The following is a 13,038-nucleotide window of genomic DNA, read 5'->3' as shown; positions in this document are numbered from 1 at the left end:
CAAGTGGCGAATGTGTGTTTGCCAACCGAAATTAGCGTCTGCCCCGCTAATTTTAACTCTTATCGCGGATCCAAGTTCAGCCCTCGGGCGGTGCGGAGGTGGACGCGCATTCCTCGCGCTGACGCACCCCTTCGATTCCGAGAGGAATTCCGGACTTTCTTTCTGTCTTTGTTGGCCGGAAGGGGGTGCCGAGCCGAGTGCTCAGCGATTTTCGCATTTTTCGCGCTCCGATTAATTTGTCTTCTGCGAATTGCAAGGAATTGGAGCGGCCGCTTTTATTGCTCGCGCCACTTCACGCTCTTTGTCTTCCTCTAAGCTTTTGACTTTAACGCGGCGTCGTAATTAACTCTTTCCACGGAATAATCGGCCACCTTTGTTCGCGAAAATAGAAGAGGAGTTTGAAATGGGTCAGTGGGAAAATGCCTTTTGTTCTTGAACTGACAACGAAGGAGATTAATAAACTTTGATAAGATTGGCTGAGAAAATTAAAACTGAAACAAGATTATTGGAAATACGAGTTAATTTTCAACTGTATATATTGATTTGAATTTAAATCTATATTTAAATAAATTTGGGTTTTTTACTAGTATTGACGAGGAGAAAAATATTAAAAATTAAAATTATCAATTATAGATTATTAAAATTCGGTTTTATTTAAATATTTCAAATTTTCAGGGTAGAAGAATAGTGAGTTGAGAATTCCTCAATAAATTTATAGTTTTCTTCTTTTAAATTAAATAGGGTGAATCATATAAGTGAAACGAAATTGCTTTCTGTAGGTGATGTTAATAGTTTTTATTGCCTCTATCACATAGATATTCAACGTCAAAATAACTTAAGTTTGATTTTTTTTATTTGCAATTTATACCGACTGAGAGTGATGCTATTTTTATAAAACACAACAATCAACATCCGGTCGTAAATTTGTGCTCGGAAGTCTCTCAAATAATAACATCAACAAGCCGCGACCGACGGCGTTTAGAAAGGTCAAGCAATAAAAGTCGGTGTGAACAACCCGCGTTGTCGAGCAGCTCTCTTCTTGTAATTGATTAATTAAATGCATCAAGTCGCGCGGCCGGCTTATTTCTCAAGAGCTGTCAGCGGGGCGGAATAACTCGGAGGTGACGAGCGCAGCTAAGTCGGTCCTGCGCCGCCCAGTTACAAATAAAAATTCTCGCACCTGCACTTTTGGCTCGCGGGTGAGAGGTCATTATTCTGCACCCCGAGTTTAAAACTGAATTTGTTTCACCGCACCTTAAATTGGAGCTACAAAATTGTGCCAAATCTTACACTCTTGAGAGCTTCTACATTTTCGCGTGGGTTTGTTTTTGAAAAACTACCGCGAGCAAAATTCGTCACGTCTCAAATGAGCCAAATCTTTGTTTGGCATTTGAATCAAGCGCGCTTAATCTGCCCTGTCTAAAGACGCTTTTATTTTAAGTGCACTTTTTCTTCTTTAAAGGGGTGGACGCTTTCAGAAAATCAAAATATTTTAATCAAAAGTTTGTGTTGCAATTCTTAAAATTATTAACTTCTAACTTTTGCAGGTTGTAGCCAACATTGGTTTTAAAAGAGTTTTATTAATTTTTATGTTAAATGCAAATAAGATATATTTAGAAATTTTTATTTCCTGAAAGTTTTAACCCTTTTCAGTGGCTATTTTAAAATTGGTGAATTTTTTACAATTTCTACTGGCGTTGCGTGGATTTGCTACAAGCTAGAAGATCGTTGTGTCTTTGTTTTAAAATTGAACTTGAAATGGGTGCCAAAAACAATTAATATCTTTCACACGACGACCTTCCTGGCCGCGCTCTCTTCTTTTATCGGCATTTTTTAAATACCAGCTTTGCATCAAGTGCTTCTTAGAATTACAAAACACTCACCGCCGTTCATGAATTTAAAGCACCCGTGAGCAGTAGACGATAATATACATTTTTGCGATTAGTGTGCGCTAACTTTTTGTGCGACTCTAAAAGTTTGTATATCCCCCGTTTTGATTCTCATTACTTAATCCTACCACGTGGTAGCCTCTTGGAATCCTCTTCGCTTTGATACGCATGCTGAACCTCTGGGTGGTAATTCTGAGTGCTTTCCACGTGTCTTGTTTGATATTCCTAAGTAAAAATAAAATTTATACATTATTTAATTTTCATTTTAAGTCTTGTGGATTGAAAAACTTTATTTTAATCTTGGTAAGATCAGAAAAATTCAAAAAATTATTATAGATTGAAGATCCTTAGATAGCAATTCAAATAGTTTTTAGACAAATATTTTTTTGGTCAAAAATGAGGGGTTATTCCAAATTTTCCCGAAATCTCAAGGAACGCAAGAATTGTCTAGAAAAACATTTAAATCGTTTTTTGCAAAGATCTATCAAGATTTTAATCATGGAAAATCGATGTTATATTATTCTATACATTCATAGCAATTTAAATCAGGAATTGTTTTAGAAAAATAGATACAACAATACACTACACTTTTGCGAATTCTAGCAAGCGCATGATTTATTTTGATAAGAAATTGAAATAAGTACCCTGGTCTCTGGTCTGTAGTCATTTGAAGCAGGATTTCTGTGTTCAGTTGGCGGTTGAACCTTTTTTTCCTCTGGTCGTCTGTAGCAGTCCACCCTGCTCTTCGCATTCCACTGCAGTTTTGATCCAACGACCTGTGAAATTTTTAAGTAATTTATCAACTGATTAATTAATTGATATATCTTCTCACTTTTTTCACTCCCCCGGTGGGTTGATAGTGGTCATTGAAAGTAGAGACGCGAGGGGTGACGTTGCTGTAGTCATTAGACCTGGTTGGTGTTTCAGGTTTCGGTCTCCTGAGCGAACTTCTCGTACTTGCAGATCGTACTAAATTGCCTGAATTTTATATATTTTGTTAAATGGTATTTTAATATTCTTTTGCAACTCGAGTATTTTTATCAGACCTTGTTTTTCCTCCTCCGCTTCGTAATTCTCAATAGATCTGGCAAAGTCACGCCCGTCCCCTCCTAAAAGTTACCACTTTGAAAAATATTATATAAATCAGTTGGAAAGTTATACTTGGCGTCATCGCGTTTCTCTGCGCGATTCCCTCGGTGCTTTTGGCCCTCCTCACTCTAGCCGGGTCTCGCGGCGTGGAAATGACGCTGCCAAACGCCATCGGCGGCTTCGCTACCTTCTTTTCCTTCTTCGCGTACCTTACAAATCAATACACCATCAGCAATAAAAAAGTTGCAGTTTGCTTGAATCCGCAAGATCGACCGCAAAATTTATTGCACGAATTTCCCTTTCGTGAAAAAAATTGTATGTCATAAATTCATGCGAGTATAATATCATTTTGGTGATTTCTAGACTATTTTTTAATGCTTGGAAAAATGTTGAGATTTTAAATTCATCAAACAAAAATTATAATCGCATATTTAGAGCTAGAAAAAAATAGTCGCTTAAAACCGCAAAAGAAGAAAAACGTTGGAAGTAGTTATTAATAGAATTATATTTTAAGTTTCAAGGAGAAAATATCAAAATTGAATTCCTTGTATATTAGACTTATGGAAAATTACTTTTATTGAAAATAATCAAATTAAAGCAATTTAAGTGCTAGCAACTCAATATTTGGAAAGTCACACAAAAATGAACTTAATTTACAGTTAACTAATTTTTGACACTATTCTCCAGTCTTGTGGATTGAAAAACTGTGTATTTTAAACTTGGCGAGATCAGAAAAATTCCAAAAATTAACATTATAGATTGAAGATCCTGGACAAAATTGACAAAAATGATTTAACTTTAAATTGAGCTAATTTTTGCGTGACTTTCAAAATATTTAGTTGCTAGCACTTCATGTTTTATTTGATTATTTTCAATAAAAGTAAATTTCCATAAGTCCAAGGAATAAATTTTGATAGAAAATTTTGATACGTAATAAAATTTAAAACGAAATTTAAAAAAAAAAAAATACAAGAATTGAGTTTGCAATTTTAGTGATTTAGCTACCTGGGTGTCTCACTCTCGATCTCAGCAAACTTGACCCTGAACTCATCTCCCCGGGGGGTCATCGCCCTCCTCTGGACGTCGCCCTGCGCCGGAATGTACCTGCCCGTCCGAGGACAGTACATGCCCTTGGGCTTCCTGGGGGTGGGCGTCATTACCTCCGGGGGCGGTTGCCGCTGAATGATCTCCGCTCGCGGGTCCGGCGGGTCGGGGATGAAGCGGCCCGTTTTGGGACACCAAGAGCCCCCAGCGGGAGTGCGCGAGGGGGCCGCCCTTGACGAGGGACGTTCCTGCTGCAGCGTGAGATCGGTGGGTCGCGGCTTTTGGGGTACGGGGGTGGCAGGAAGGGGCTCTCGTGGGGGCTGCTGTATGACCTGCTGGGGCTGCACCGCTGGCCTCTCAAACTGACGCTGTTGAGGCGGCTCCTAATTATTTATGAAATTAATATTCAATTGCATTTAGCAGTTGATTTGATGATTAATATTTTTGCTTAAAAATATATCTCTTGTTATTATTTACAATTAGATCGAGTAGAACTTAGGAAATAATTTTTTCAACGAGTTATATGCAATATATTAGCTTAAGCTGGCTCGCTTAATTTTTTTAAAGATAAACTTTTGTATACTTGAATTCAAAAGTTCACAAATGCTTATGGAAATATTTGAAATCTCAATAGAAAAATTATTCGCGCCAAAAGTATTTCAACCTCGGAGATGAGTCCTGAGTATTTCACCAATATGACAGAATTAAGTGATTCAGGATTCAGAAACACTTCCCCAAAAGGTTTAAATTCTGTTGGCTAAAAACTAAAAAAAGCATTTGGAATCGAAATTGAATAGTTTATCGGAGCGGTATTTAATATTTTTTTCTTTATTAAACAAAAAATAAGTTACCCTATAATCTTGCGGCTGTGGCTGACGAGGGACCTGCCTATTCAGAAGTTCCTCACCCTCTTTTGCAGCATCTACGATCGGTTTGCTCACTTCCAGAGGGGCAGCCGGCACTGAGGGTAGTTTCCCCGAGAGGGTGATGGTGACCTCTTTGGTCACCGGTTTGCCACTGGGCAACACCGGCGACGGTGCCGGGTCGACGGGCGTCTGCAGTTGACGCACAGACGGCGTCCTTGTGACCCCTGAAATGACTCTTTCAGGTCTTTCCTGCTGCGGAGGTGGTTGCTGCGAGGGTGGGGGTTGATACGGGGTCGCTGGAGGTTGGTACTGAGCCGGTGGCGGTTGATACTGGGTGGTCGGAGCCGCCTGGTAGGTTTGGTTTTGGCTCGGTGGTGTTTGGTATTGAGTGCTAGGCGTTTGAAACTGAGCTGCTGGTTGGTTTTGAGAGGAGAGAGATTGGTATGGGGTGGTTGGGGGTTGGTATGGGGTTGCTGGTGGTTGGTAAGCAGTAGTTGGGCCGGTTGCGGGTTGGTATTGAGAAGTGAGAGGTGGTTCTCGGGTGGTAGCAGAGGTTTGGTACTGGCTCGAGGATAAGGGCTGGTAATTCGCGGTGGCTGAAGATGGTTGGTATGAAGGGGTGGTGGTGGTCGGGGGTTGGTATTGGTTTGCTGAAGGCGTTTGATATTGAGACTGAGACGCAGGTCTTTGAGAAGAAGGGACGGGTGAGGTGTAGGTGTCAGGAATTGGTTGGGACACCCTGTTCCTCAGGACGTCTGTCTTGATCGAAGTCATTTCACTTGCAGAATTCAGGCCGCTCATCGTGTGATTTGAATCCGACATTTTAATTTGTCGGTAGGAACCTGAAATATTCAAGAACTTTATTTATTGATCATTTCATTTGTTTCCATTTTGTTTTTACTTTGCCAAATTAAATAGAAAATCGCTATTATTTCTTTTGTTAAAACATTTGCAAAAATTTGCAACAAAAACAAGTTTTTTTTTTAAATTCTCATCAAATTTGTTTAATTGTATTTATCATCAAATTACTGTTATTCCTTTTTTTCAGTCAAATATTCTAGATAATTTTCAAATAAATAGAGAAATTAAATGTAATTTAATTAAATATTTATCCAAAAAAGGGGTTTAGACTTTTTACTCTTTAATTAGGAAGAAACTTTTGTTAATTGCATTCCCGGTGCTTAATGTAGTGTGAATTTCTCAATTGCCAGCGTGTTGTTAAAAAGCGGTTTTCGCCAACACAGCTGCTCGCTCACTCAATGAGAGAGCACTACTTAATCACCACTGCGCATTTAATTAAACCAACAAAAGCGACGGGCATAATTAAGTTAGCTAATTGCCAGCCGTAAAATTAATCGCACGACGGGAAACTCGACACTGCGCGCGGAAATTAACTTGATTCGCGCGCGCCACTTGAGAGCAAGCAGCTCATTCCCTGCTCGCGGACGTGAGTTGCGAGTTCGCGGCACGTTATGCGGTGCCGCAGCACACGGAAGCACACTCGGCTGCCTAAACACCCATATACGCTGTACTGAAATCAATTTTGCTCTCTAATCATCCGAAAGCTGGATTTCTCTGTGAAAAGTTTAGAAAAATTTGGGATTTGAATTATTTGAATGCACTTCGGAATGAATTTTTTGTAATTGACTATCTTATAAAAAGTGTCCTAAATAATTCAAATGAATAAAAAATTATGCGGCTTTTACTGCATAGTCTATTAATTTGATTAAATTATCTTTTTTATCATATCATAAAATAAAAATGAAACTTTTGGTATCTTTCCCATCTTCCCATGAATAGTAAATTTAATCGCAAAAGTTTTCAGAAAACCAACTTTTTCAAATTCCCAATTCAATTTGCGTACGAAAGGAAATTCATCATCTTGGCGGAAAGTTATTTCTTCTGTGCCGGGGTGTGTGGGAACGAGAAAAGTGAGCGCCTGCGGAATTTTCTGGTTATGCAGCACGCGTGGCGTTCGTGTCGTGACGGTTGCCGAGTTCTCGCCGCGCCCGCCCGCCGTAATAAATAAAAATGTGCCGCGATGTGCGAACATTTAATTCTCGCGAAGCGCAAATTGCAACACTTGACTGATTAATCGACTGGAGAGCATTAATTCTGCCGAAAGAACAACGACAAAAAAATTTAAAGAAGGGATGCGTGTCTATCTCGGACGTCACGCGCGCAGATAAATTATGGGAAATGTTTTGTTTATTTGTCGCACGAGAGAGAGAGACTCCTTCCGGTGCCTGTCTGTGCCGTCGAGACAAAAAATGCACGGATATTATTTATGTCGAATACCCACACACTCGCATAATTCCTTTCCTGGGAATCAATATGGCCGTACGTGACCCACCATTGACACATTGTCATGGAAACTGTACGACTTTTACTACAACTCCTGAGGCTATAAAAAATTATTGCCATTGTGATCTACTTTTTGATTTGCAGATGTGCCTAAAAAAAATCTGACGTTAGGCATTTATACAATTTAAATTCCTTTCTTTTCCTAAAGATAAAAAATGGAAATGCAATGACACATACATCAATTTTTGTAGGAGTACTTAATTTTATTTTAATTTTAGCGTCATTAAATACATTAAAGATATATTATAAAATTTTATTTACTTTTCAATACTATTTTTAATATGAAAAATCCAAAAATTAAGTTTTGTCATAAAAATATAAAGATTACTGTAAAAATTATTCCACAGACAAATCTTAAGCACTCTTTTACAACTTAATATTTCATTAAATATATAAAAATTCCTATTGAATATTTTAAATTTTTATAATGATAAATCTAATAAATTAATAAGATTTTATTTTCATTGCCTATATATATTGTAGGTTCATAAAAAATATTTACCACTAGTGCTACTTAAAATTTTTTTTCTCAATATTTATTTCCTTAATTTTCCTTCTCAATTTAAAATTGAAATATTATTCTTTTAAATATTAGTTAATTAGTCAATGCAACAAAATTTATATAAAATGAGTGTTTTGTTTACAAAATCCTAAAATTACTTGTATGTGCCGTACGGAAAAAGTTCTGATTGCATTTCACTCGGCATTACAAAAAAAAGTTGGAATGAAACAATTAGAGGGGTGCGTCGTTGAGCACGGATGGTGCAATAAAAGGAACGTGAGAACTCACCTGGGCCAGAGAGAGGCAAGTTGGCCGTGCACGGTGGCCCGAGCGACTGATTGCGCGCCCATTCGTGTATTGCCTATATATAATGGGATGTTGAGAGCAAAAGAGGGCAATAATAATATCAAAACATGTATTCCATAACAGAGAGAGCACGAGAGGCAGCGCCTGGTACACAGATAGTCCGCCTGGTTCGCTTTATTTCCACTCGGATTAATATTGGACGACCTCGACCAATGGCGGGTGTCCCTCCGAATGTCATGTGAAAAAGAAGGCACGAGCAAATAGTCGGTAACGTGCAAAAAACAATCAATTAATATATCAGACTGCAGATCGAATTTTCATTTAACTTCGAAGGCTTTAATTACAACCCTTGCCGTCGATGCAATCAATGTGCATGTGTTGCAGTTTGTTTTGCTGCGATGCAGAAATAGAATCGAACTTTCTAATTTGTTCAGGTGGTGATTGCCAATCACTGCTAATTGCTAAGTAATTTAATTTTAATTATTTTTAACGCCCTTTCAAATTCATGACCAGCTGTATGTGTGAGCGATCCAGATTTTGTAATAATTTAATTACAGTCCTGTTAAATTAAAAACTATTATAACAATTTTTACTATTGCAATCATAATGTTTTTCTCTACTTTGGTTTAAAAAATTTAATTTGTTTGTGATTAATTTTGACGGTTCAATAACTGTTATATGGTGGTGAAAGTTGCTTACCAATTTCGCCAAAAATAGTGGCAACAAATTAGAAAACACCTTAGCCAGATAAATCCAATGAGCTTTTAGATTTTATCGCACCGGCGAAATATTTCCAGCGAGTATAAATAGAAGTTTTGCATTAACCCTTTTGCACGAAAGCAAATAATGAATTTTTGTCGTGCGCGCAGTCAAAATATTGCGAGACTGCTTTGCTGATGTATAAAAATTTTACTTTGAAATAACAAGCGTACGTAAAATAAAAATCAGCGGCTTCCCTTTTTCAGGTTGTCAGTCACAGGCTATAAAATTAAGTTGTTTTTATTTGGTTTTATTAAATATGTTTACACATGAAACATTATTATTATCGTCGTCATCATTTATTATATTTTGCATTCCTAAGAAGCGGCAGCTTCAAAAAAGAAAATAAACGGCGAGTCAGCTGCGCATTCTCTTTTTTTGTGTGTGCAGTGTTCTTGTTATCGAATGCAAATCAATTGTTGATGTAGAAGGTGTAAATTTGGCCGTTGTTGTAAAAGAAAGTTGCGGCTGGTGGGCCATCTTGGAAATGAAAAATGAAATTGCTCAAGAGAGGATTTTGTTTATTCAGTGGATACTCCCGCAGCGCACACGTTCTTGAGGAAGGCTGCAAAATGACAAAACGAGCATTAGAACCATTTCAAAATGCATTTTTTGGGAAAACACGAAAATTTTTGTAAGCGAGATAAACGGACAAAGGCGACAAATAATAAAGAAAAGATGACAGAAAATATGAATTCACAATAAAGAAATCATCAGGGTTCGGAATATTCAAAACACGTGATTTGTCAATGAAATACTTAAAGCTTAATTAAGTGTAAATCAATTAAATTTCATTAATTAAACTTGATTGCCGAACCCTGATAGAAATCTGCCTGTAAAAGCGAAGTTTAATGACTGTCCCGCGGTCACTGCTTGGAAGAAGGTGAAATTGTTTTGTAAAAAAGTAAGGAAAAACCTTAGGAAAAAAGATAAGCAAAAACAATTAGTGGTTAGGAAAAAATAGACGACGTGACGATAAGCTTTGTTTAGAGAGCCTCAAATTCAGACTTTTGCTGGTTTGTCGAGGCCATCCGGTTTTTAGTATTGCCGCAACAAGACAATATTTATGAGAAGCCAATGAAAACGAATCGCGCTTTCTGACGCGACCAATTTATAATACCGTCTCTCCTTACAATTATTCACTTCTTGGTGTCAGGGGGACCAGCAACAACTTTCTTCAGGAAGGCTGTAATGTGGTGCATTGGGTTTAATGGCTACGCTATACCTTGGTATTTATTTTTTCTCGCTGAGGGTGCGGGGGTTGGTGAAACTATGGCGAAGTTTAAAGGGATTCCAGGGTGGATGTTTACAAAGTGCGACGACGTGGTTTGATACTTACGCACATAATCGATGAAACCGTCATCGTCCTCAGGTCCACAGCAATCGGCGATGATGACGTCGACTTCGGAATTCTCCATCTTGTCACCTGAGGGAAAAACCAAATTGTTAAATTATTTCCTCCAGCTTCTGTAATTTGCAGAAAATTAAAGGATCACAATGGAAAATTTTCCATTTTAATTGCACGAAATTAGGCATTGAAATTGTGTTTAAAAATTCGCACGCCTTCAAACGAGGGACCAGATTTCTATTTCCGCCGAATGAATTTGAACCTCCAGAAAAGCTACTTGTCATGGCTAAATCACTAAGAATTAAATTTCTTTAGCGAGGAAAAGCAAATAATCAAAAGTTTTCAACGGAGACGGGACCAAATTTTTTAAGCATGATTTCAATATTATCCATAAAAGCACATTTATTTTGCGAATTACAAAATTCAAATGTGGGTCTTGGAGAAAAAATAATTTAATCTTTTTTTTTATAAAAAGATGAAATTGGGCAAGTTTTAATTTTCTGGTACTTTTGAGGTAAGTGTTTTTAGTAAAAAAAATTTCATAACGGCAGAAATTTTAAGTATTAAAAGAAAAAAATTTTTGAAGTGTAATGAAAAAAAATCTGAAGTGATTCCAACGTATTTAAGATTGATTTCCTTGTTTGAAGAAAATAAAATGAGTTGAAAAATGTTTACAAAAGTTGATGTTATCATCAGATCTCAAATATTACTAATCAGAAACTATATTTTTAGTATTGAAGAAATCTTTATAAATTCTAAATCAGTATTAATTCAAAATTGATTTTCATGAAGGATTTATCACTTATCGTTCTTATACTAATGGAATATTCTTTTCAATTTTTCACACTTGTAAAGGACCAATTTACATTTTCCGTTATAAAGGATGAAAAAATTTTATGCTTAAAAGTTTTGTCTTTAAAATATATTTGACGTATTATATAATTTATAAATGTAAAATATTACTTTGGAATTTTGTTCGTTTGTTTATAGTTTTGGATAAACGGGCTGTCATATTTACCAAGGGACAAAAGCATGTGTGTAAGCTCAGCCAAAAGCATCTTTCCATTCTCTTCCTTGTCGTACAGCTTCAAGCACTCGTTGAAGTCCTCAAAGCAGCCCTGGTCCTTGTCCTTTTTACATTGGGAGAAAATGGGGAGGAACTCGTCAAACTTGATCTTCTTCTCGTCTGCAAATTTTGTCCACGTTAAATTTTGCTCAAAAAATTCGGCGTCATTCTCTCACTCTTCTTCTTGGTGCCGCCCAACTTCTCGATGGTGGTGCCGGTGGGGTTCAGGTTGAGGGCGCGCAGAAGGTTACCCAGGTCGACGGCGTCGATGCCATTGCCCTCATTGTCGTAGATGGAGAAAGCGAACTCGGCGCCTGCAATAATAAAAAGAAAATAACAAAATGATTTTGTTTTTCGCCGCGTGTGTCAGTTTCGATTTCGTTTATTTCGCGATTAATCGGACGGAGGTTGGGTGCGCGCGAGAGCCAGAGTTGGGCGCCTGCCAAGCATCTCGATGGCCCAAGCCGAGGCTAAACTTAGCCCAGCTCCTTTTATGATGAGGCGGCCCGTCGTCAGGCTATTTACAGACCGACCACGGGCCGCCACCGCCGCTGCTCTCTCACGCACACGCGCACGCAAACTGCAATTTCTTTTCGCCAAAACTTTTATATTCGCGTGCAGGTAGATGCAACTCTTCAATTGTTTCCCAAACTATTTTGTTGTTTTTGAATAAATTTAATTCCTCCGAGGTCTTCGAAAACGACAAGGTCGTGCGAATTTCGATTTTCGCCAACACTTACGTTCAACTTCGTGCTTGGCGAGGTCAGCCTGGAACACAAAGGAAAAAATTTTTGTTTGAAAAAATAAAACTTTGTATAAGAATTTCAGCTCAAAATGTGAACATTTTCAGTCCTTGCATCAAGTGGGCAAAAATAATAGTATCGATTTTTAATTGTTTTCCTTCTCCTCAAATACAAAGGGAAGTCTTGACTTTTTTTTCATCTATTTTTTTTTTTAAAGTTAATTTAAAGTGATTAAAATCGCGAGTTGTGAAACATTTGGGACGTTTGATGAATTTGCAAAATCAAAGTGACAAAGGGTTAATTGGTGATTGGATCTCTTTCCGGGTACTCACCATGTCTGCAGCCGCGGGGGTGCCTCTGTTGCCTCAAAGACTTCTTGGCGAGAAGTGAGAGCGAGCTGCCTGGTCACCCAGCCCCTTCTGGTCTATTTGCATGGACGAGCGGCGCGCTTGCGTGTCCACACCGTCCGTCCGACCGATCGCACTCCCACAAGACCGCGTTTCACAAATTCAGGTCAACAGGATTTCTTTCTTTCTTTCGATCTGTCTCGCTGCCCAAGGTTTCGCATTCCTTTGCCAGCACCTGGAGCAGCAGTTTTTTATCTAGTCTAAAACAATCGTCATTTATTTTTAATTAACATTCGGATTGATTGTTTGAGATAATATTTCATCACTCTGCTTGGATTGGGTTTCGCTATTTCGGGAACATATTGTGTTTCTAAATTTAGACGTCATTGAATTCAGAAATAACGAAAGAGAGGAACCGATCGGGCGGCAATCAGGCCAGGAGGAATTGCTTGGAGCGTCTTCAAAGATATTTCCTTTGTCTTTCGAGTATTTTGCAACATCGCGTGTTTTGCAAGTGGTGTGTGATTTACTCAGGTTCGTCGATGCCAACAGTTCAATGAGACAATTGCCGCCGACGCGAATTAACTTCTTCTATTTTAAACTTTTACTTTTCGTGTCTACGTACTCGGATGCATTACGACTGTGCTCTTTTATTTAAAAAAAAAAAAAGAAAAAAAATGATGTGAATCTTTAAGCTAAGCCTGAATTTCATTTC

At 38.0% G+C, this 13,038-nt stretch overlaps 2 protein-coding genes across 3 annotated transcripts; both read right to left on the bottom strand.

The window, feature by feature from the left end:
- Positions 1-810: 810 nt before the first annotated feature.
- On the bottom strand, positions 811-8,915 carry LOC132203302 (proteoglycan 4-like). The gene is made up of 8 exons (XM_059630969.1): positions 8,043-8,915; positions 4,874-5,730; positions 3,984-4,405; positions 3,051-3,187; positions 2,936-2,998; positions 2,722-2,867; positions 2,534-2,665; positions 811-2,114 (listed from the first exon to the last, which is right to left on the bottom strand). Exons 2-8 carry the CDS (start codon positions 5,708-5,710, stop codon positions 2,004-2,006), a joined length of 1,848 nt encoding a protein of 615 aa, XP_059486952.1. The 5' UTR covers positions 5,711-5,730; positions 8,043-8,915; the 3' UTR covers positions 811-2,003.
- A 133-nt stretch (positions 8,916-9,048) lies between these two features.
- On the bottom strand, positions 9,049-12,440 carry LOC132203303 (myosin light chain alkali). Of its 2 annotated transcripts, XM_059630970.1 has the most exons (7): positions 12,309-12,440; positions 11,974-12,001; positions 11,410-11,547; positions 11,186-11,353; positions 10,159-10,245; positions 9,953-10,005; positions 9,049-9,384 (listed from the first exon to the last, which is right to left on the bottom strand). In XM_059630970.1, exons 1-6 carry the CDS (start codon positions 12,309-12,311, stop codon positions 9,959-9,961), a joined length of 471 nt encoding a protein of 156 aa, XP_059486953.1. In that variant the 5' UTR covers positions 12,312-12,440; the 3' UTR covers positions 9,049-9,384; positions 9,953-9,958. The 2 variants fall into 2 exon arrangements, with proteins under 2 accessions (XP_059486953.1, XP_059486954.1); XM_059630971.1 differs by lacking the exon at positions 9,953-10,005.
- Positions 12,441-13,038: the final 598 nt, after the last annotated feature.

This window comes from Neocloeon triangulifer, unplaced genomic scaffold, assembly GCF_031216515.1.
Source record: "Neocloeon triangulifer isolate White Clay Creek 2 clone unplaced genomic scaffold, ASM3121651v1 ptg000017l, whole genome shotgun sequence".
Lineage (NCBI taxonomy): Eukaryota > Metazoa > Arthropoda > Insecta > Ephemeroptera > Baetidae > Neocloeon > Neocloeon triangulifer.
This window is presented reverse-complemented; position numbering and strand designations above follow the sequence as displayed.